At 37.9% G+C, this 23741-nt stretch overlaps 3 protein-coding genes and 1 non-coding gene across 5 annotated transcripts; 1 reads left to right on the forward strand and 3 right to left on the reverse strand.

The window, feature by feature from the left end:
- Positions 1-3: 3 nt before the first annotated feature.
- On the reverse strand, positions 4-5754 carry LOC106169269 (elongation factor 1-delta-like). Of its 2 annotated transcripts, XM_087019128.1 has the most exons (8): positions 5620-5754; positions 4916-5096; positions 3770-3844; positions 1985-2042; positions 1424-1675; positions 918-1043; positions 533-648; positions 4-358 (listed from the first exon to the last, which is right to left on the reverse strand). In XM_087019128.1, the coding sequence occupies exons 2-8, from the start codon at positions 5063-5065 to the stop codon at positions 320-322; spliced, it is 816 nt and encodes a 271-aa protein (XP_086875254.1). In that variant the 5' UTR covers positions 5066-5096; positions 5620-5754; the 3' UTR covers positions 4-319. The 2 variants fall into 2 exon arrangements, with proteins under 2 accessions (XP_086875254.1, XP_086875255.1); XM_087019129.1 differs by lacking the exon at positions 3770-3844.
- Positions 5755-5821: 67 nt separating this feature from the next.
- On the forward strand, positions 5822-10382 carry LOC106169270 (chromatin accessibility complex protein 1-like). Its single transcript, XM_013548681.2, has 3 exons — positions 5822-5993; positions 6747-6867; positions 9491-10382. Exons 1-3 carry the CDS (start codon positions 5859-5861, stop codon positions 9586-9588), a joined length of 354 nt encoding a protein of 117 aa, XP_013404135.2. The 5' UTR covers positions 5822-5858; the 3' UTR covers positions 9589-10382.
- Positions 10383-11289: 907 nt separating this feature from the next.
- Positions 11290-11361, reverse strand: Trnae-uuc (transfer RNA glutamic acid (anticodon UUC)). The gene has a single exon. It is a non-coding gene; the product is annotated as a tRNA-Glu (tRNA).
- Positions 11362-12587: 1226 nt separating this feature from the next.
- On the reverse strand, positions 12588-22110 carry LOC106176741 (uncharacterized). The gene is made up of 5 exons (XM_086994410.1): positions 20685-22110; positions 17809-17865; positions 17169-17220; positions 15838-15895; positions 12588-13629 (listed from the first exon to the last, which is right to left on the reverse strand). The coding sequence occupies exons 1-5, from the start codon at positions 21186-21188 to the stop codon at positions 13563-13565; spliced, it is 738 nt and encodes a 245-aa protein (XP_086850536.1). The 5' UTR covers positions 21189-22110; the 3' UTR covers positions 12588-13562.
- Between the last annotated feature and the right edge of the window lie 1631 nt (positions 22111-23741).

A 23741-nucleotide genomic window follows, 5' to 3' on the forward strand; every position in this document is an offset into this window, starting at 1 on the left:
GTATTTCAGTAAACACAAATTGAGAGTTTATTGACTTTCCATACTGCTCACTGCAGACAACTGAAGTTGGCATAACAGCACAAGACGGCTCAGGTTAATTACAACACAACGATGAATTACCTTCACAACTATGTACATGCTTTTCTCAAATTTATTCAATGTAAGGATGGTATTAAGTACAGTTATTTCTTAATACTCTGTGACTGCGGGATCCCAGATGGAGATGAGGCTCTCGGCACCGCACTTTAATTTAAAGTCTACATTGGCATTGCCGAGTGTTTGTTGGTTGTCGCAGATTTTATTTCTGGAATTTCTGAAGTTAGACCTTGTTAAACGCAACGATGTCTGTACTCTGGACCTGAAAAAGAAGAAGAAAAAAATCATTAAAATCCAAAATACACTCTCATAAAAACAAACAAAAATTGTTAACTTTTACCTAAATGACCTTTGCCAAGTTATGAAGAAGATATTTATAATAGTCTTAGACTGCACCACTGTTAATGAGGGGGAAAATTAACACATGTAAGCTTACAAAGTCTTCAAATTCACGAATTTGGTCTTCTAAATCTTCAGTGCTGACTTTATCATCTTCTATTACACACATAATCTGAAGTTTTTTGATGCCATAACCAACTGGGACTAGCTTAGCTGAAAAGAAAAAGGTAAAATATACAGATATAACAGTTTAGGAAAAGGTTAATTTTTTTCTTCATGTAACCTTCAAACAGAAACAAGTTTTGTTATTATGATCCTGGTATCTGTCACATCTGAATTCACAGGACATGCACACTTGAATATAGAAATAAAACTTAAAGGCAAGTGAAGCAGAACAAAGCAGTGTCTTTGTGTGTGTGCATGCATGTGTTCATTTCCAACCAGCAGAGCACATCACATTATAGGAACCCAAATGTACTTACAGGCTCCCCACACCAGCCCATCCATAGCTACAGAACGCACAGACTTCTCCAGCTCCGCCATGTCTGTTTCGTCATCCCACGGTTTGATGTCAAGGACAACGGTGGACTTGGCGATCACAGCAGGCTCTGGAATTGTAGAAAAATACAATATCTCAGGCACATCTTAGTGTTAAATTGAAAGTATAATATTAATCTTTAATGTCTAGGTGAACATGATACAAAGTTATAAATAAGACAACCTAGGGTAATAGGAATATTCTCTTTTTTATATATCTGCCCATTCATACGAAGCAAACAAGAGTCCGATAGAACTTGCATCATTTCAATACCATAAAAAATAAATTAAATAACAAATCAATAACAAACTTATTGAATTTACTGAATTTGAGATATTTGATAACAAGGAAGAGTATTTGACAACATAAGGCCTACAACTTTTTTTTCTTACTAACAAGCCAACTACCCCCTGCCATGTCCACATAAATCAAACACTTTATTCTCCTTACTTTTAGATTTCTTAGCCGCATAAGCTTCCAGTCTCTCTTGTTTCAGCTTCTCTGCTGCTGCATCTTCGTCTTCATCACCAGATCCAAACAGCTCAAAATCATCATCATCGTCGTCATCATCATCTGCTGGAGCTGGCTTAGCGGGTGCTGGTTTAGCAGGTGCTGTCTTGGCCGGTGCTGCCCCCTTTCCACTCTCCAGGGCAGAGATTCTGGAGGTCAGTTTTGTGACCATGGCCTGGAGGTCCTGGGTCACTGGAATTCACAACACAGTGACCATTATGTGGACGCTGACTGACGGATCTCAATTAACTCAAAATTCACATGCTTAGATCACAAAGCAATTCTTGTAAGGACCTAGCACGGATTTGGCTAAGAATAGCATTCGCCTGTCATCACTCTTCAAAATTAAATAAAACAAATCAATTATTCGATTTCTGAAAAGCTCTTTTTTAGATGAAATTTATGGAACAAATAACTTTTTGGACTTTTGAAAAGCTGTCAATTTTTTACATGTATGCAATTTAAAATTAATGGAATCACCCTTTATTTAAAAAAAGATACCTTTCTCCAGATGTTCTATTCTACCGAGCATGGCCGAGTCTCCACTTACAGCTGATCCCTGCAATATATAATATTATATAATATAAAATACACACAGACAGATTACAGCAGATCTCTGCAATACATAATATATGCAGATTCCCCCCCCCCCCCCGCGAGTCCTTCAATATCCTGCAACTTATATTGTTAACAGGATTTGACAAATTTACTTTTTAACATAGTAAAAATTAAATAGGTATATTATATATCATATGTATAAATGAAATTTAAAGATTGCTAAAGAAGCTTTGGAGCACTTAACATACTAAGACCTGATATTTAAGAAACACAGGCAATACAAAAATTTCAAAGGTGCAAATGATCAATTAAAAATGACATGGATAAAGAAATATTGGCAATTCAAAAATTTCAATGGTGCAAACTATCAATTAAAAATGACATGGTTAACTCATTGTGATAATTCATTTAAATGCCTCATCCTCAAGACATCTGGATAAAAATGTAAAATTATTAACTGCCACCTGTACTTTCCTCATCATACATACATAACCCTTATCCAACTTGTTACATCTATCACATGCATCACAGAAAAGGCCAAGAACAAATAGCTCATTTCAACTTGGTGATAAATTTATGAAGTCACAATAAACAAAAGAAAAAAAAATGACGAAAACAAAATAAAAAAATATTTCTCATGTAATAATTTGCCTGCCATTAGAGCATGCATTACAAAATTATTTGCACATTCTTACTAAAAGAATATGAATGCTAAGCACAAGACGTATTGGAAATAGTTCAGTTGAGCAATAATGTCATTACAGACAAAAAAAGCTTTTAAACTTTCAGAATACATGCAAAAAAGTATTAAAAATCCATTTTTCTTTCTGCAAATCATAAATAGGATGAAACAACTATGTTTTATTCTTTAAAATCTTAAAAATCCATTTTTCTTTCTGCAAATCATAAGTGGGATGAAACAACTATGTTTTATTTTTTTAAATTGATAACTTATTTCACTGTATCATATAAAAATGGGAAAAAAATCAAATTTGTTCAAATCTTTTTAGTCCAATTATCCTGAGCATCTGGAGTTTCTTTTCTTTTTTTTTTTAATCTTGAAGTAGACTAAGAACATCTCCTAGGTTAATATTCAAATAATGATTTTTAAATATCCCTTGTCTCATACTTAAAAAAAAAAAACATAACACATCTGCTATCTTCAATTCTAATACACGAGACATCAAAATAAAAAGGACAAAGTACAATTAAGTCTAGGTAATAAATGAATAATGCTAAGCTAGGGGTTGGTAAGGCAGGAGAAAAATCAGGTAAGAGTCTTCCACTGAAATATATACAGATACATAAAATGCCAAGCTTATACCCCATTCCCATACCTAAATCGATCTAACAGAATTGATCCATCTCTCAGGGGTTTCTCACTAAATTGCAATCAACTTAAGAAGCTTAGATGTCTGTCACGCTTACTGAAGCTGCTAGGGGGTAATTTATTGTAATTTAGCAGCTTCAGTAGGCATGCTAGACATCAAAGCCACTTAAGCTGAAATCAATTTAGCGAGAAACCCCTTGGAGATGGATTGATCCTGTTAAATCAATCTAGATATGGGAATGGAGTCTTAGAAGCACAGGGTTGATCACTGAGAAAGATGCGAGTCACTGCCTTTTTTCTTTCCATGACAATTTGATTGAAATGTTCAGTGCATAACATTACAATACTCTATGAAATAAAAGATGCTATGGATATACATTGAACAACAAATTACTCACATCTGACTTTAATGTGTTTTGAATTCTCTGCCTAGCTTGTATAATCTGATCCACTAGTTCACTGTGCTTAGACCCCTACAATAAGATCAAAACAATGTCCACAAAAAATTAGTCTCTCTGCAGTTGAGAGATGACGGTCAGTAATACAAGAGCAAGATGCTTTTGATATAAAATTAAGTACGAAAAACTGAGTACAAATCACCAAAATGTAAAGTGAAAAAAAAAGAACCCTATTGCCATATTATGATTTCTCACAAAATAAAATATTTTTCATAAATGGTAGTAAAAAAAAGTAGCCTTTAAGTTTGAATGCCCTTTTCACCTTCCTTTCTCACCACAGAGTCAAATAACAGAACAGAACAGAACAGGTAGAACACGTAGAACATATTGCGTCACTTCACAACACAACACAACTCTGAAGTTCTGAAATATTATCTCTCAATAAAAACTTTCTGTGAAAAATATCAGAAAAAATATTATTTTCTTTCAATTAGCTGATGCTAGTGCTGTCCTCTCCATACAATTACAATACCAGTATACCTTTTACCCGGCGCTTTATATATGCTATGTAGGCCTGAAGGCAGGTGGTGGGGGGAGGAGTTTGAAAGAACCATCATTATGGACAGAACAGGTGCAGTAAGACTCAAATTTTGACCCAAGTTCTATAGAATTTTTCAAGTTTGATTAACTAAGGGGGTAAAGTACACTTTTTCAGACCCACCCCCATCCTCTATGAAATTGCTGACTACAGGCCTACTGTGTGATCCTCCACAACCTTGGAATAGTGTCAGTCTGTAGTTTGCCTCAGTTTTTGGCCTTATATGCTACAAAGGTAAAGCATCTTGATACCCTGTGTTAGAAATGTTCTGAGGCTTTATGTCATTTCCAAATGGCATGCAGAAGTGGAGCAAAAGTGTACTACAAAGACTAAAATGTGGTTTGTGAACCTTTATAAAAGGACTTAAAATCTGAGCATATAAAGTTTGTGACAGAAAACAGTTTTCCCAAGATGTGGATACATATGGCCTCTGGAGTTTCTAACAAAGGGTTAATGAGGCCTTATCAATGTAGCAAGGCAAAAAAAAAAATTAGATAAGTCTGTAGTCAGCATCATGCAGCACTGACAATGATCACCTGTTTTCTCACCTGTTGTCCACCTGTCTTAGTGGGACTAGCCTTGGCACCTCCCGTCTGAGCACCAGCGGTGCCGGCCAGTTTCTCCTGGTACATGCGCTCAGCGTCATCAAAGCGCCACTTGTCAAACCACACTTTCTCCTGCATCATTGCCGCTGCCATTGTCTGCTGGTGCTAGGGAAGGAACTCTGTACTGAGTATACAGAAATAAAAAATGGCACGTTACTTTGGAACATGGTCGCACATATCCAAGCCTCTCTGTCACCTTGATTGTTTAATCAAACTGGTAACTGAACCTAAAACCACAGTCCTGTATAGTCATGCCAGACTTGGACAATGATAATAATATGACCTCACGCCCAACATATTGAAAATTTAGCAATCTCTATTATGCAAGTACTCCACGATTATGATTTAGTAAGAAGATGGATACTAAATATCAAAATTGAACTCTGTGTAAATGTTACGCTGGTGTACATTATTTTAGTCCACCTTTGACAAGAAAAAAATCACCACATGTTGTTGAAACGTGTCACAAGTTTTTGTGAAACAACCAAACGCCGGGGCACTCTTTTCTTTTTCATGAGAAGAGACACGTCTTTAAGTTACCAAAAACATGACAATAAGCATTAATTTTAACTAGGCAATTGGTTATTTCAATATTTCTGTTCGTCATTTCAAACATTTGACAAAAATTTGGCAGAGCTTTCACGTACCGACTGCACAGGTTTGAAACCGGAAGCAAAAGGCCATGTGGAGCCTCGACATCGAAATGGCTGTCTCGCATCAAATCGACAAACGAAGAAAATTAAAATATTTTGTATTTTGTCCAAAAAATCCGAAATTTAATTAAACAGAAAATTTTTAAAATTAAGTGATTTTGATTCACGTGTAAAAGTGTCTAATCATTCACAATTTTCCTTATAGTTGTCACGAGGCAAATCATAGCGTCAAAATGGCGGACAAAGAAAAGACAGAAAAGGCGGCACAAATATCTTTGCCTCTGTCTAGGATTAAGACGATAATGAAGAGCTCCCCAGATGTTTCTAACATAAGCCAAGATTGCCTGTTTCTTATAGCAAAGGCAACAGTAAGTTTTACTTGTCTCATCAACTATCCATCGTAACGTCATTACTAACCGTCCCTTTCCCGTTGTTGTTGACAGAGGCAGATCTTACTCAGTGAAACTAAAATTCACATAAAACGTCTTTCGAATATCACACTAGTTGATCAAAAAGTCAAAAATCCGATTTAAATCGATAAACCTAGTATTTTTGAATTAAATACACCCAATAAGAATAATGAGTCCACTCCAATGCTAGAGCTACTGAGTATCAAATTCTTTTTTCTCTTACCTCAACTCCTCAAGTCCCATGCTGATGAAAAAGGAACAATTTTACTGTCGACAGCTCTTTGAACAACACAAAAATCGTAATACCAATAGTATTGCCATGTAATAATGTCTTTTTAGGTGTTAGCACACATACTGAATATCAGAAAAAGTAAATAGTGGCTAACACATAAATATTGGTGGAACTATGCATTATGAGAGCATTCAGACAAACCCATCATACTAGCTGGATCAATCTTAACTCTTGCAAGAAATACTCCTTAAGTGCAATCACTGTAATCAGCTTAAATGTCTGATATGCCTCCCCGAGTTGCTAGGGGTAATTAGCTAATTAACTACTAAGTAGCTACTCGAAGAGGCGTGTCAGACAATTAAGAATGCACTTTAGCGCTAATCCCCAGCAGAGTTAGATAGATCCATTTGGTAAGATTTTGGAATCTGAACTCAATCTTCGTGTCCTGTGTCCAGGTCTGACTATTTGTTGTTTTACAGGAGCTGTTTGTGCAGGACCTGGCTGTAGAAGCACTGAAGAGAAGCAGAGAGGAGAACAAAGTGGACTATAAAGACCTGGCTGAAATTGTGAACACAGATGATAATTTAGAATTTTTACATGGTAAGCATTGACAAGCATTATCTTTGATTTATCATACTGACCCTCTCAGCCTCCGCTCAGGGATCAGTTTTTATCTTTTATATCTTTATTTGTTCATGGTCAGTAGATAAGTATCTTGTGACATTGTATTGTAATTATAAGAAAGCAGTTTGAAAAAAAATGTATTGCTGGTATCACTTATGTGAGGTGTTTTGTTAGTTGTGGCAGTTTATTGTGCTAGCTGTTCATTTAGTTCTGTCAGCACAATATGTCTGTTGTTCTGTCATTTCTGACAGCACATTTTGTTAGATGTTCTGCCTGCTGTGACACAATCCTGCCAGTGCAGTGGTGACATTTTCTATCATTGCTTAAGAGGACAAAGAAACTTGCTACCATTTCTGTCAGGTACTAAGCAGGTTTATATGTGAGTTAGTGCTAAAACTCCCCTTTTCAGCCCTATGCTAAAACCGACTTAAATTGGCTACACAAAACAGGGTTGATTTGACTTGTTTTTAGTTAAATTTAGGACATTTTAAGAAAAAAAGTGATGAAAGAGTAGTGATTTGGCAAAGCAAAAAAAAAAAAAAAACATTCCCAGTGCTACCCTAGATATGGGTATAATATATAGCAATTAACCTGACTCTGATTAAGAATTGGTCCTGGAGTCAATGAGGTCACGTGAAGTCGGGCGCAGAATGAACAGATCTGATGGCCAGCAAGAATGGTTTCTAACAGATATATTAGGTATAAAATAACAAAGTTATTGACCTTACTTTGAGAAATGTTCCAAGAGTCAATGAGGTCACAGAGTGAGCAGATCTGATGTTGAACAATAATGGTTTCTAACAGGTATCTAATATACTGATATTAAAGTGTTTACACGAGGATCAATAGGTTGGAAGGTGTATTGATAGAGTGGGGAAATAATTCATAAAAAGAATCAATATTTTCCACACTCATATGGGATATCAATGGATTGTGTAAGATTAACTCGACCTCAGTAAAACATCTTAAACTGATTCGTAAAGTTGGGTAACATGAGAAACCAGTCACACACGTATGTGGGCACGCACACAAGCACTCACACACACACACACACACACACACACACACACACACACACACACACATAATGATGATAAATACATTAATTGATTAAACAATGAAAACAAAGAATAATCATTTTTTTTCTCCAAATTTCAGTAGATATAATGATGTACTAGTACTTTTTTTTTTTTTTTTGCCTGATAATGGTTTTAGCAAGAGAAAGAGACAGATCAGTGCGCACACCTACATTAATTTTTGAGTTTGCTCTGGGCCTAAGATTTGCCCTTTATTGATGATTATAATTACAAAATTACACATTATTGATGCCTTCAGTAGTCTGTTCATATTCAGGAAATGGTGCTCCAAAAGGCTACTCTCATGATGTATAACATATTTGGTGTTTGAAAAAATATTGTTCTAATTGATTCAGCATGATAGTTTGCATTACAGTCTTATTTGAAAGTTCTGTGTCTGCCACAAAGTGTATAGAATTACAAGCTAATGTAACTGCTATTGAATTTCTTTGCCTTGACTTCTATTATTTGCATATGATTAGGCCTCTTAAATCTTGGAGCAAACAAAATAATATTTGATGTGGTACACTTCATGTCATTTTAAATGAGAAAATATGCAATTAATCCTTCTTACTAGGATTACCATACCTGGGGATAGTTTCATATGATATAATATTATTGTGGATTTTCACTCTAAGTTTCCAAAGGGTTTTAATTTCTAAAGGGTTTTAGGTTGGCAATCAATTTCATGACATTATCGTTTGTGGATGAGGGAAACATTGTGGCATTTACTATTAATGTTCTGGGGTTCAGCCCTTCCCCCCCCCCCCCCCCCCCCCCCCCCCCCCCCCCCCCCCAAAAAAAAAATATTTTTATAAACCACCACATGTTGGATGGTTGTCAGATGTGTACAAGTGTCTTGCAATGTTCTTATCTTTGAATTAATTATTTGTTGGTTTTCTAAGAAATTTTCAATTTTTGACAAATGTAAGTCTTTAATTTTTAATTAACATGTTTGTCCCAGCTTCAGAGACTTATGTTAGTCTCTTTTTCAACCCGCTGCAACTAGAACTTTCAATTTCTGCTTGATTGTTGCTGCAGTGTGACTTAATTGAGCTTTATCCCTTTTATTATACTTTCACTTATCACACAGCAACTCATAATGCCAGCTTTAACACACGTTAGTGTTGATGTGTGTTTGTATGAAAAATATTGCTTCACTAAGGTGTTAATGGCACTGCTCTCAATCATTGACAATGTAGATTGATCTTGTACTGCAGGAAATGGTTATATAATTTTATGAGGTCTGTTTCATGTTCTTGTGTCAATGTGTTGAATGTTTAATGTCATTTGCTGCTAAATCTTAATGAAACATGATGAACTTCTGTTAATATGTAATATAACGTGTACATCAAATCCAAGTTAATGGAATGGACAAGCAAGATTTATGAGTAGGAGAAAATTGTTTTTTACCCCCAAGGAAAGTTTGTTTGTTTGGGAAAACCTCATATAAATTACCTTTAATGATATCAATGGTAACCATAGTATTAAGTAATTTTTTTCTCAATTTATTTTTCTTTCAGATATCATTCCAAGAAAAATCCTAGCCAAGGAGTATTTATCTCAGCTCAATGGCGGTGCCTCCAGTGACGATGACGAAGATGTGGTGGTCCTAGACTGAGAAGTCTCCTAACGAAACCTTTTCCAGAGTCATAGAACTTACTTGTGACACGTCCTGATGTGGATATCATGGAGCTCATCTCAACTCATCAGATGGCAAACTTCATGTAGTAGCACATGGGCTTGGACTAAAATTGCCCGTAGATGGAATGCAGTATCGTCATTGAGAATATTCATGGAACTCTCACCCAAAGCATCAGTCATGTCATTGCACAGTGTCTGTTTCCTGTAACTGGGACTAAAGATGCCCAGGTGTAGAACTTCATTCCTTACACCATTTGCCACATTGCCAGGTTTGGCAGGGAGAGTTACGACTCAAATAATCTTAAAGAAAAAATGGGTTTTAGTTGTGGAATGATTCTGCCATAGCAGAAATACACAAGTTTACTCTTAACCTACATGAAAACCTTGGAGCAAAAACAGCATTGAAGATATTTATGAATTTTTATATTTATGAGTTTTTTTACCCTAAAGTTCTACTGCAGTACCGATGTACTCATAATGCTGTGATCCAATAGCTGTGAATAGTGGCAGTGCTCTTGCCCCAAACTGGCACAGTACACGTAATCCACATCATTTATTCATGTTGTTTTCCAGTCTGTTTGTGACAACATAGATTCTCAGACCGAGTGTGATGTAAAATATCCATGTGCATGTCCGGAAGGGAAGTCTGCAAAAAAAATTGTTGCCGTCTTTGCTGTCTTTGTCAGAGTATACGACATGATGTCATGATCTATTGTGTCTGGTTTAATAATGATGGATGATAATAAAGATAATGAATCATAATTGTTTATTTGGTACAAAAGGTACAGTTGTCTTTATTTTCACTACTGTTGATGATAACAATAATACAGGGGAATCTCTACCTTTGTGACAAAAGTACTATATAACATCTGTCAAATGAGGATAGTTGTGTTTACTAGTTACGTTGATGACTCTGTTTTTTCAATGGGGAAGAATTATCAAATTTTCAGATACATGATTTCCAAATCATTAAAAATCATAGTTCTACAAAGCATATGTGGTGCTTTTGCTATATAGAATAGCACTAAAATGGAGCTTGCTTTTCCGTTTTTTTTTTTTTGTTTTTTTGTTTTTTTTTCTTGCAACCACTCAATCAGATTTTTCTCACTTTAAGAATTTATGACGGAAAATACACTATGTGTTAAATCAACAATTTTCCCCCTTAAAAAGATCAAGTCATTACTGTAATCCATAGAGCAAATATACCTGGCAAATACCAGTGAATAAACAATGAATGTAATAAAAGTAAACGCTCATTTTACAATGTGCTAAACACCATATTCACCGCAACGTGATAATCGTTGTTATGGTTCTTAGAAATGTCAGATGAGTTTTCACATCCTGTCGTGTAACATCAGGTGTGAAAGGAGCTAATTTTAGCCATAATCCCACAGAAAAAGCAGAGCTCCGTAACTCGAAAGCATCGCGAATAGCGATATCACCTTTAATTTCGAGGCTCTCATATGGGGCGAGTATGGGTGAGTTCTGGAATCGAGACGCTTGCGCTCAGTCGCAATTTGCGTTGCTTTTGAGTTACGGGGCCCAGGACTGTTGTTTCAGAAAACTAGAAAAACACTAAGTTCAAACCACTTCCCAGGCAGCTCAGTTTCCATTATTTTTATTTTTAGTTATTATGGACTAATTAATCAAACAAACTAATTAAACAAAAAAATCATCGTTCCGATACCGGGAATCGAACCCGGGCCGCCTGGATGAAAGCCAGGAATCCTAACCACTAGACCATATCGGAGCTCGTATTCTAAGGGGTTTTGTACCACATAATAAAACTGAGGGTCTGTTCGTTACGGAAGCAAATACACACAGCAGTTAGGGAAGCAAATACGCACAACTGCTGGCATATAATTTTCTTCAAAACTGCAGAGAGTGGAAATTTAATTGCAATCCCTATAGAGAAGTTTTCTATTATTTCAAAAGTACGTGATCACTAGCCTCTGATATCACAGGGTCTATAGAAAAGTTTACAAAATCGAAGGAGAGATACCATAATTTGTGATTGACTACAAGCGAGACCTTTGACTCACAGAGTACGTGACCAGTAGGCCTACAGCGCAGCGATTTGGTCAACAGCGGCTGGGAGTTTCAAGCAAACGCCTCTCTCCTTAATTTAGTTTAAGAATGGACCTTTGTTAAAAAAAAGAGAAAGAGAGAAAACATATAAGAAGGAAAGAGACAGAAAAAACGCCCCAAGGACCATCTGAACTGACCCAGCAATGGAACTGAATTTTGACATTTAAATCCAACTGAATCATTATATATTTGTATCGAACAATGTAGGCTACTGAGTATCATCGACAGCTTCCATCTGGTGACAGTAATATGTTTCCTAAAAAATTATGACATATCTTATTTCAAAAACATAACTGTTGAGACAAAAAGAACAACGAACTCGAGACAATTGTTCAACGCGTCTTTGTTGAAGAACGCCTGGTCGATATCAAGGGCCACTTTGTTGTATAAATATCTTTATTGATACTCCGGTTTTTTATCATAATTCTATGTAATCATCTATTTCTGTAAAGGTAATTCTAATAAAGAAATATCAGTGACGCCACAAGTATTTTGGAGACAATGATCTAAAGTTTTCTCTATTCAACAACAAAATCAATTTAATGGTATCATAGGATGTTACCATGGCAACCAAAGGAGTGCTTATCAAAGCTATATCACAGATAAGTTTAGCAATTAGCGCATTACACTTTTTACCCATAAATCATTACCTTAGTGCTTCTCCATTGTTTAATCAATATGTAAAGGAAACAGCTGACAAAACTTATAAAACAAATAAGTTATGCTTTGATGTAGTTTCAATGGCTCTTATTTTAAGGCAAAAAACCCAAAGCCTTTCTTACAGGAACAATCGTTACAAATATTAAATAAACGCCTTCCAGAGATAGGCATACAGATTCCATAACGGAATACTTCTACGCAGAAATACAATTTCACATCTTTCATAAGAACTGTTCGAATAATTTATTATAACAAACATTGAGCAATTAGTAAAAGCGAGTATGCCTTTTCGCAACGATAAAACACTGTGTACATTTTTGTGTAAAGATGAGACATTGTCCATAACATAATTTTGGCTCCGTTGAGAACACGCCTCCTCCCAGGGCTAAGTAGAATGTAGAAAAGCTGGTAATTATTTAATACCTTGGAAACAAGTAGGCATGTTAGTCTGTTAATCTGTTTGCATTCAGCAAGAACCCCACATAGAGTTTGTGCGCAGTAGCTTATGCAACTTAACTCATTCTGAACGCCCCCAAGTGATTTAAGTCCCAGGAGACACTTAATGTAAGTGTTTTTTGTACTGATTGAACTAGCCGTGTACAGAGAATGTATCATTGTCACAGTAATGCACAACAAGACAGATGAAGCTCTCAGCATGAATAGTGTTTTCTGTATGTTCCCGGTGCTGCATCATTTATCATCTTGTTTATTATGAAAAAAATCCCTCATCTGTAACAGCTCAATACTCTTTGTCATTCATCTTAAGGACTGGCGACGTGAAAACTATACATCTTTCATTACCATCCAGTACCATTGCCAGTGTAATAAATGGCATATTCATTCCATAATCATATCCTTTCAGTCTGATGTTTACCGCACATCCAGGTAGAATTATTATTTCCATGGCATTTCCAGTGTAAAAAAAAAATATTGGTCTTTCTGTGACGTCACTTAATTAAGTCCCGGAAAGCCGTATCTGTAAAATGGACAACCGTTCTGCGGCATGTACAAATCCGTACCATGGCACAATAGCACGCTGTGTCGTGGCGAAGAAACCAAGCCCCGCCCCTATCATTATGGCAACATGTCAAGTCACGAGCTGTGACCAGTTTTATCATGGCCAATCGGTATGTTGTATCATGGAACCATCGCATGACGTCAGGCCTTTGCCTCCCTGCTGTGTCTGCGCATGCGTTCAGTGTCTCATAGTTCGTACTCGTTGGCAATGCTTTCCATGAGTTCCTCTTCCGTGACGTCATATTTGAGAATTCTGAAACAAAACAAACAAATTATGATTATCAGTTAAAAATGCCTTGTCATCGTTTTAAAACAGCAATTTTACAGTAACCTTACGATAATAATATTAATTAAATATAATAGGTTAATTGTCTTCATGTCATAAAAAAGGTATCGGGAACTCAATTTCAACAAGCGTCTCCTCGACAATAGACCATATTTTTTACTGTGCTGTCAATGTTTATAGCAGTTGATATTAATACTCCACGTCTGCCATCCGTTCCCTTTAATTAATTGCCGTAAGACAGTAGACGTCTCCTCATGATTGCAATCGATAATAATTAATCGAATTAATCTGCAACTAGAAGTTTTGTTCTTGGCGACACAGTCGATAACTTGCATAATAGAGCGCGTTTTCGGGACAGCCTTTGTATTAGTAACGTGCCCCTATGTTTAGGTATATTTAAGCGAACCATGCTTTTTAAAAAGAAGGAAATCAAAGTTGAAAAACTTATAAATAAAAGAATCACGCTCTGGAAAAACAAATAAGACTAGATCTAGATTTCATGGGCGATATCAGTCATTAAAAAGGAACGTTGCATGCAAACATCTATGCTAATTTAAAGACTTTTTTGGGAAGGCAATTTGGCGTGTACTTCACATCGAAGGAAGCGAAGTTAAAGGGATAACAACTGTTCATTTTGGCCAAAAAATGAATTTTCTTGGGGTAAAGGACAAATTGGAAATCTGAGGCTCAGGATAGGAAACAATGGAAAAAGCATGCTGAGGCCTTTGTCCAACAGTGGAACACTATAGGCTCTAAATGATGATGATGATGATGAAAGGACAAATTTTCCATAATTACCAATTGTAAATGAATCCATTCCTACATTCAAAATTATTCCCTTTTTTTTTTTCTAAAAAGTTTTTTTTTCTATAATAGATTATTACATAGTGTAGCCATCTATGGAAGTCACGTGATGTGATGGGAAGCACAAATTCCAAAGTAATATTGTTAAGCGCCGTTTTGGGGGTAAAATACAATTTATTGTATTTCTATGAGTTATTTACAATGTATTTATAGTGAAATATGGATATCTTACAAACCGCTGCAATCCCTTTCAAATCAGTTACCTCTACCTATTGGCACCTGCCAATAGCTTATCTTAGTAACATATAAAAATTGAGGTTAACAAGGATGGGTAAGGAATTCATAGACTATATTTATAATTTAAAGTTGGATTGTACACGCACTTGAAGAGAGTGATAAAAGTAACCAAATCACATTATGGCATTTTCCACTAAAACATAAATGAAGAATACAATGATTAAAACATCAAATCAATCAACTTTTTATAAAAGGTTCAATGCAACTAAGTTTAGTCATTAAAACTTTTAAGCTCCCCTGAGATAGAAGTCTTTGCAGATCTAATAGGTTTGAGTTTTGGGAAATAAAAATTCTGAGTGTGCGTTAGGATATGTGAGTGTTCTTTCTCTTTTTGGCAATAAACCTGGCATTGCCGGTGTGACGTCATACTGACATTTCTGCATGACGTGTCAGATTTGTTTAAATTTGTGTTGTTCTGGGTGCTAACATAGCGACCTATAGTGCCAACAGTGGGGATCGATCCCTTCTAATGGAATATTGAGATAACTCTGGTGTTCACTGGAGCAGAGCGAAACTACATTAATAAATCTGGACTCTTACGTCACCGCGTAGACTCTGTTGGGAAATCAAAGCGTTTTTCGTACATGACGGCGTCAGAACAGTGGGACCAGTAAAGTGTGATTCGATATGCAAAGAAGTGTTCGATGTGTTTTGTAGCAATCTTACTGTTAATTTATTTAATTCATTTTCACAGATACATCAGCCGACAGGCAAACTACTGAAACTGAAGTGGGTGATATCCAGGCATAGCGAATTCGACGCCTGGTGATTATATTATAACCAAAATGGCGCTGGTGTGACAGGAATGGTAGTGCACTAAGAACCCCTTTACTAAGTTCCCTTTACTTTGTACAGGTGATATTTGTCCCATATAGGCCTACTAACCCCGATACTCCCTCACCTGAGCAAAGTATATGGGATCCCTGACTTTCATTTCTAGGACTACTATTTCTGGTACACCAGTCCTTGTGGCACATCCCACTATATGGTCGAGCGTGCCGTGAGACGTTTAATGGCATCGTGCAATTCCCATAATTCTTAGATGAATTAATAACGATGTTTACATGTACTTACTTGGAAGATTTTGTGGACATGTTCAATGGATCCGTTTCTGGTTGCACATCTGTCTCTTCTGAAACAGAATAAAACATGACGTTTTACATTGTATATTTGACCGTTCGAACAGTGATCGTGTTACAAGATCCCCCAGCAAGTGTGTGTGTGTGTATGTGTGTGTGTGTGTGTGTGAGAGAGAGAGAGAGAGAGAGAGAGAGTGGCGACGACGGCAATTAATGTTCCAACATTATTAAAATAGAATAAAGAAACATTAGACATCGATATTGCAAATTGGAATAAGATTGAAATATCAATAAATTCAGCTGTAATGATTTTCATTTAGACAGAAAAAATATAAAGACTAAATTCCGTTATGCATATCTTTCGAGCAAGGCTGTATTACAACTGTCAGTCCTGGTATAGACGTTGCATTGATTACAGAAAGTTTAACGTCGATTTCAGCGGGATCGCTTTACAGAAAACTGATTATCCAATTACAGAGGTCGCCTTGATACAATTCACAGGGCAACTGATCGACCGATCAAGAGTAGTAGACAAAAAACACATTAATTTTGTCAACTGAGATTGGGTCATTCCGAAATAGTTCTATTCAGTACTAACCCTATGTATGAACCCAAGTCTCTTGAGGGAAATAAGCGTTTGACATACGTCAAAGGCCTACATAACGACACCAATGTGAGTGCAACGAGAGCACGTGCCCTTAACTTAATGAAAGGCACACCGTGACATAACATCAATATCAGAGACTTCACATCGATAAGACAGTCTCGATTACGTATTGACGACTGAGATGGTGAGAGATCTTTCCTCACAGACGAGGACATTTCTATGAGGAACGCCAACAGATACTGTGATTTAGCGGGTTTAAACTTGTCAGTAGAGTGGTGTGGGATGATGTGAAGTGGGTAGAGGTGAGGGGGTCCTAGGTGGGTCCTAGTAGTCCTAGGTGGGGTGGAGTGGAGTGGGGTGGGTGGGGTCGAGGGGAGTATATTAGGGTGGCGTGGGGAGGGGTGGGGTGAAGTGGAGTGGAGGGGAGGGGAGTGACGTGGGGGGAGAGGAGAGGGGGGTAGAGTAGGGTTAGGAGGGTTGTAGGGAAGTGGGTGGAATAGCGTGGATAGGACTGAGGAGGGTTGAGTAAAGTGGGGTGGGATTGAGTGGAGTGATATGGGGTGGGTGGTAGTAGAGTAGATTGGTAAGGGGTGGATAAAGGGGAGTGGGGTTGAGACGGGTCTAATGATGTGGGGTGGTGGGGTGGGGTTGAGCGGTGCCCTCCGTGGCCTGTCATTCCTAAAAAACGGACCCCCCTTTCTACCCTGTGGTCAACTTACCGTGTGACGGTTCAGTGGCCACTGCTTCGTCCTCCTTGTTGTCAGTCACCTCCTGGAAATAAGTGAATCACAGACTGAACCTCTGTTTTACAATGCAGATGAACCGTTCAAGCAAACTGCCTGTTCCAAAATGGTGTCTAAAAAGCTTTTATTTAACTACTGCATATTTTTAATAGTAAACAGTATTTTAATTGACGTCTGTTATCTTTTTTTCTTTGTCCGACTCGCTCGTTTTGTTTTGAAATGGAAATATGATTTCTTATAACACACACACACACACACACACACACACACACACACAGTGGCTGAATAGACCATTATTATTATCATTATTATTATTATTATTACTATTTTTATTATTATTATCGTGATGATGATGATGATGATGATGATGTAAACCATTGGTGTTCTAGCGATAAAGGTCAAATAACATCTTTGCAATTCTGGTCCAAATATTATGTCCGCACACTATTACTTGTCTAATACCCAGTTCAAAAAAAAAAAAAAAAAAAAAAAAAAAACTTTCGCATGTTGCGTGAAACACTTTTGTGTAATTTCTATAATATTCCGTTACCATGTCTACTGATCAAGTCACTCGCGGCTTACTAATAAGAAGCAAATATTGATATAAATGTCTTACCATTGTCGTCTTATTCACTGCTTTGAATTTGTTGGGATCAAAGCCATCTGTTTCTCTCTGAAATATAAAAGGAAAAAGGTGAGTCAGTGCACCAAAAGTGTTGTATTATTTATAAATAACCGAATAAAAGGATCAACTGTAACCAAAGAACTGACTAATGTTATTTCGGGAAACAGGTACTGTTAAGAGTCACTTAAAGGTGAAGTACGTTATACATCTTTAATATACTTCGGCTGATGCATTTACAAATACATCACCAGTTTCTTTTAAGAGGGATGACGAAAGGAACTTCATTAATTATTACTTTAAATGGCAATTGGAAAAATAGCTAAATTGTCTGAGAGTGTTTAATTATTTTATCGACACCTGGATTCTTTACATTGACTACGGGTGGAGTGATCCGAAATTAAGATATTTAGGACAATGAACGGTGGAAAAATGTGGAGTTCACAGCGCTCCTCAAGGGGAAGCTTCAAAATGTACCAAAACAATTTTTCTCATCTTAAAAAAAGTAAGCTGCAAAATTTAGAAACTCGTGAATTTTCAAGATTCCCCAAAGTAACGGGACGCCACCATACCTGCCCACGTCAACATGGCGTACAATTAACAGGAAAACAGCCAGGATCCCTTGGGCAACGAACTAATCTACGTTTGGCTTCTACAGCCGACGTGTTTTGAATGGGTTTCAGTCTCATCATGGGAGATAAAACATCTATCGAACACGCGGACCGAGTTATTGAACAAGCGCTGCTGAAACAGAAATCCTTACAACGGCCGGCATGAATAAAACATTGTGCTGTGTAATAACGTTGAGAAGTACTCGGCCTCCAAATTCAATACTGTTAATGACATAATGCTTTAATGAGAAATATCTTGGTTTATTTTAGGACACAGACAACATACATTAGTGGATGTTATGGTGCCAAGGGTGGAAAGCCGAGTGAGTAATCGGCCAGGGAAATTCTGTCGGGGAGGAGGGGAGGGGGGAGGGGGTATTGAGCCCAGGTCGCCTTTCATTCATCTACCCAGGATCTTGTTGTCTATCCAGCCAAGTGTTCTCATAAACTGTATTTCTGACATAAGAGAAGTTATTGCCATATTTTAAAGCACTGCATGTTTATTGTATGGTCTCATAGTGGTTATCAATTCCTAGTTTTCACTCAGGCAACACAGTTTGGCTTGAGGAGAAAAGAAGATTAACATTATTATTATTACTAAAATACCAAGAAGGAACCGCTTGACTAGAACTGTGCAGAAACAGCACGAGGAATTGTTCCATTGTTCCTAGCACCCATCTTCACAGAAAGATTCCCGGATGTGCATTTTTACAGTGACGGATCTGTCATGATTCTGCAGAGAGAACATCTAATTTTGGAGAAACTGGGAATTTTTCACTCTAATTCTTGATGGGTGCCACTAGTCACGGTCGCTGCTCCCTTCGAATGGTCTAAGACCACTATTGTTCAATAAGTCAACTTCCATCATCAGTTATAATAACAAACTGCCCAGGCCACACAAACTGTGTACACGACATCTTACACCTCACTTTAGTGGCATTGCCTTTCTATCCAGTGGCTAGTATTACATGTATCTAAATATTCCGGCCCAATATATTCTGCTTTGTGGACTGAATCAATAGAATTTTGGACGAACAATTTCCGCCACACTATATGGCCAAACTGTGTATACATTACAGGTGCCGGTGTAGAGTTTCACTAACAAGGATTTGTCAACACATTTAGCCTTACTCAGATCATCAATGGGAAACGGCGTTAGCCATTTAGCTTTCTCTGTATGGACATCAAAGTTATGGAAGTATATCGAAAGATAATGTTTCAGTTACACATTTTCGCTAATCACTGGTGTCAATTTTCTTATTGTGAACTGTTTTAGCTGGTAAACTCAATCTCTTTACTTACTTTCCACAAAACGTAACACAGGCATGACCAATATAAATATCTCTTCACTAACTTAAGTTTATTAACTTCATAATTCATAACCTGGTCACTCTTTATATTTCTCCCTTTGCCTGTTAAAACCTGGATTATTCTTTAGATTATAGGAATCGTAACACAGGCTTGACCTTCATAAATATCACTTCACGAACTCGAGTTTATTAACTTCATAATTCATAACCTGGTCACTCTTTATATTTCTCTGTTTACCTGTAAAAGTAGCGGGATAGAAGCATTGCGTAGCCATGCATGGCGCGTGTCGGGTTACCTATTTTTTAGGGCGCACTTGTTACAAGAAGGGTTCAGGAGGTTATCCGTTTAACATCAACTCGCGGTATTCACGTAATACACCTGTTCACTTCTAACTGTTTGAAAAGATTAAATAGAGACGTTGATAGCTTGTATTTTGTGCACGGTATTTTCAAAAAGTAGAATTAAAATGGGTCTTGCCGTGAAACTCGCCGTGATTAACGATTTGTTTGTGCCGGCAATTGTAGCAACTGTCGCGTTCGTTTTTATCTAGGCTCCATTGAAATATATAGGGGTCGTAGTTTAACTTGGCACCCACCAAAGGAAAAAACGGGGCATCCACCAAAGAAAAAAGAAAAAAAATCGGGGATGGGGTGTGGGCGGGATTGGGGTTGGAGCTGGTGAAAGGGGGGGGGGGGGATTCCAGCAGTCTCGGGGATATCTTTGTATGAGATACACCTATTCGTACTCTTGGTGGCTCCCGAACTTTACATAATCCCTACATTGTGTCCAATCTCTCTCTCGCTCTCTCTCTCTCTCATATATGGGAGGGGATTACTATAAACACCCTATCCCCCACTCCCCTTGAGTGCCCCCCCCCCCCCAATCCTGACCGCACTCAAACTGCCACTTTTACTCCCACTGGGCAAACCACCGACAAACTGGTCATACCGGAGAAGTATCGATATTCCATTCCTCTGGGTTCCGAACCAACACCGTCTTTTCTCGTCCCAGAGCGAACGCCACGGTGTCGTGTTGCTGCTGTTTCCTCAGTCTATCGGCGTATTTCTCTGGGTACTCCTCCGTCTCGGAGGAGTGAAACTCGTTCAGAATCAGATCCTCCTGTTCTTGCTGGCTTAACGCCGTGTGCTCGTGTCTCAATAATCCATCTGATGTGTCTCTACTGATCCCGCTATCTAGCGTCGACCTACTGCCCCTCTTAGGGGGCATTTTGTCGTAGTCTCTAGAAATTGTTCTGTCCAGTTCCTCCTTTAAACTGCCCACCTCGTCCTCTTCACGGACGCGCCTGTCCTCGTGGTTGATTTGATTTTCGGTCCTCTCCACTCTCCTCTGCTCCTTGAGGTTCTGCTGATTTTGGTTCACGTCTTTCATGTTGTTTTGGGGTACTTGTTTCTTGGCGCTACTCTGCCTCGACGTACTAGAGCCAGAACCCATATCTCTGTAGATTCTAGATCCCTCTTGGTTATTTTTCGTATCCTTATTGTCTCTACTGGCTACAGTTAATGTCAGTTAGTATCCTCTTCCACAATGATCACTGTTATAACGGTGTCCTCTCAGGGAAGAAATAGCCGTGTTCCTTACGGCGTCGCCATAGTGGTTAGATCCACACTGTTTTCGGTCTTCTTTCACAACTGATTCTAAGTTTTAGATCACCTCATTAATACATATGTCACCTGTAGCTACCTGAACGCAGGGTGTGGACGTTGGGTGCAGGATCTAACTGTCTTCTGGCGCTCACCTGGGGCCCATTTGATTGATCTGGTTCGTGCCTCGTACTGACACAAGTCACCGTTAATCTGCGTCAATGTCCACGGTGACACTACCCCCTCCACGTCATTCGGCGTCTGTCAGTCTTTTCAGGGTGTTTCCAGTTTAGCTACGACTTTCCTTAGGTATACATGTATCAGCACAAAGTGGAAAGTAATAAGTGTATCGTGCTTTTTCTCTGCCACCTACGTTATTCAGTGACACTGCACTGTGGAGTGTTGCCTCGGGACCAGCTGAATGGCAATCGATTCACGGATTGTGTGTTTAATCACCACTACTTAATCCACGGGTTCACAAAGGGGGGCACCGCGTCGTAATTATGTAAACATTACGCGTTTGTTTCTTTTCATTTCCACGGCCACGCTCCAGCAGGGAAACACGGCCAAATGTATTGTGGCTATCGGTCAGTCCAGTGAACGATGTAGCTAGGATATTGACCTGCTAAATCTGTTTGTTAATTTGGCATCTTCTTGATTTTTGCTCATAGGCGGGGAGAGAGCTAGAGCACTATGTAAACTACAAATGATGTTTATTTCGCTTTACACAATGCATTAAGCACTCGCCAAACAATAAGCCATACGCCTTCAGTTCATAGACGTTATTGAACGTCTTCCAGTGAACTGAGTACGTTGATTTATTGCTTGTGCGCAGTTAAAAAGTCTTTAATGTGTATTCTGCTTTCTAAGCACCCTGTAGAGCCGCTCCCCCTCAATCCATCCACCCCGGGGACACGAGCGTGAATGAATGCTGTCTCTTTAACTAATCGATCACGTCAACGTTTACATTGGGAGCCCCGATTTCCACGGGTATCGACATGGGATCAAAGGCGAGATTGTTGGCATGTCGTTGCCAGAGGCAGCTATGTAATCAAATGAAAAGAAACGCTCCACGGTCTTTGAGTGAGACATTAAATACGGTGACATTAAATACAATCGATCCACAAATAGAACCAGTTGCGGTGGTCATAATAAACCCAGTCAACAAAAAACAGTGTGGTTTTCAGATGTGGTGTGTTTCTGTGATGATAAGAATGTAATCAAAACGATCGGCAAACATTAAGCCGTGTATGGTTACCTGAGTTGTGTAGCAACAGTTTTCATGGAATTAAGCGGTCTTCTACGTTTTTGCACTAACTTAATTGAACTTTAACGCTGAAGTGAAAATCAGCGGCAGTAATTAATATAAGTGATAATTTTTATTGAGAATCCCCTATAATTATTGACGGAGAACGTTCGCACATTGCAAAATTGGTAAAAATACCTCTCTTTGGAAGAGTGCAAAAATTAGTGTGGTATTGTTAACTGGGTATGAAGACAAGTTGGCTGCTTTATGCCATGCAATTAATTGAATTCAGGCCCAGAGCATTTTTAGGTACCCAAAAGGAAGACCTGGAGCTGCAGAAACGCCAAATTGGACCCCTTTAATTCCACTGGGCTCTGTATTAAGCCAAGTGTAAACACGCCGCGGGGATTTGTTGTTAAAGTCAACTAGATACAGAAACATTAACATGGCGTTGCTGTTTAGATTGTGACCATGCATTTTTCGAGCAATTCTTTTTTATTTTTTTTCCATTGGAGTATTTAAAATTTAATTTGAACACACATTTCACAATAAAGAACGCAAGTTTACAACAGCTGTACCAGTACAAACAGAGGTGCTTGAAATGTTACACCTGTGCATACCTGGCAAAAACCATTTCTAACTTTTTGCGACTTTACACTGAATTAAGAAACGTCTATGATATACATTCACCCAAACATATGTTATTCCAGTGATTTATAAAATATGATAATAATTACTCGTATTATCATTATTAATATATCTGGAAAACCGAAAAACGGTTGGATGGATACATAGAGATAAAAGGACATTCAGATAAAATTACTGAATAATAAAGATAAAAACATTGCTAAATATTAAAACCACTATAAATTTCGACTTCATAACATAAAACAGATTAAACAAATTAAAGTTCGATTTATTCCCCTGCTTAGTTACTATTCATAATGTTTCTGCAGAAGACTGCGATAGCGAAGCACAACACATCCATTTTATACTAGACCACTTACTTTGTATGTGTGAACGACAGAATGACTGCAGTCATCTCTCTCTTTCTCTCTCTCTCTCTCTCTCTCTCTCTCACACACACACACACACACACACACACACACACACACACAAAGCATGATATCTTTATGCAATCGAATGTGATTTCTGAGG

The sequence above is a fragment of the Lingula anatina genome, chromosome 8 (genome assembly GCF_051362555.1).
Source record: "Lingula anatina isolate TDL-2025a chromosome 8, LinAna3.0, whole genome shotgun sequence".
In the NCBI taxonomy this organism is placed as follows: domain Eukaryota; kingdom Metazoa; phylum Brachiopoda; class Lingulata; order Lingulida; family Lingulidae; genus Lingula; species Lingula anatina.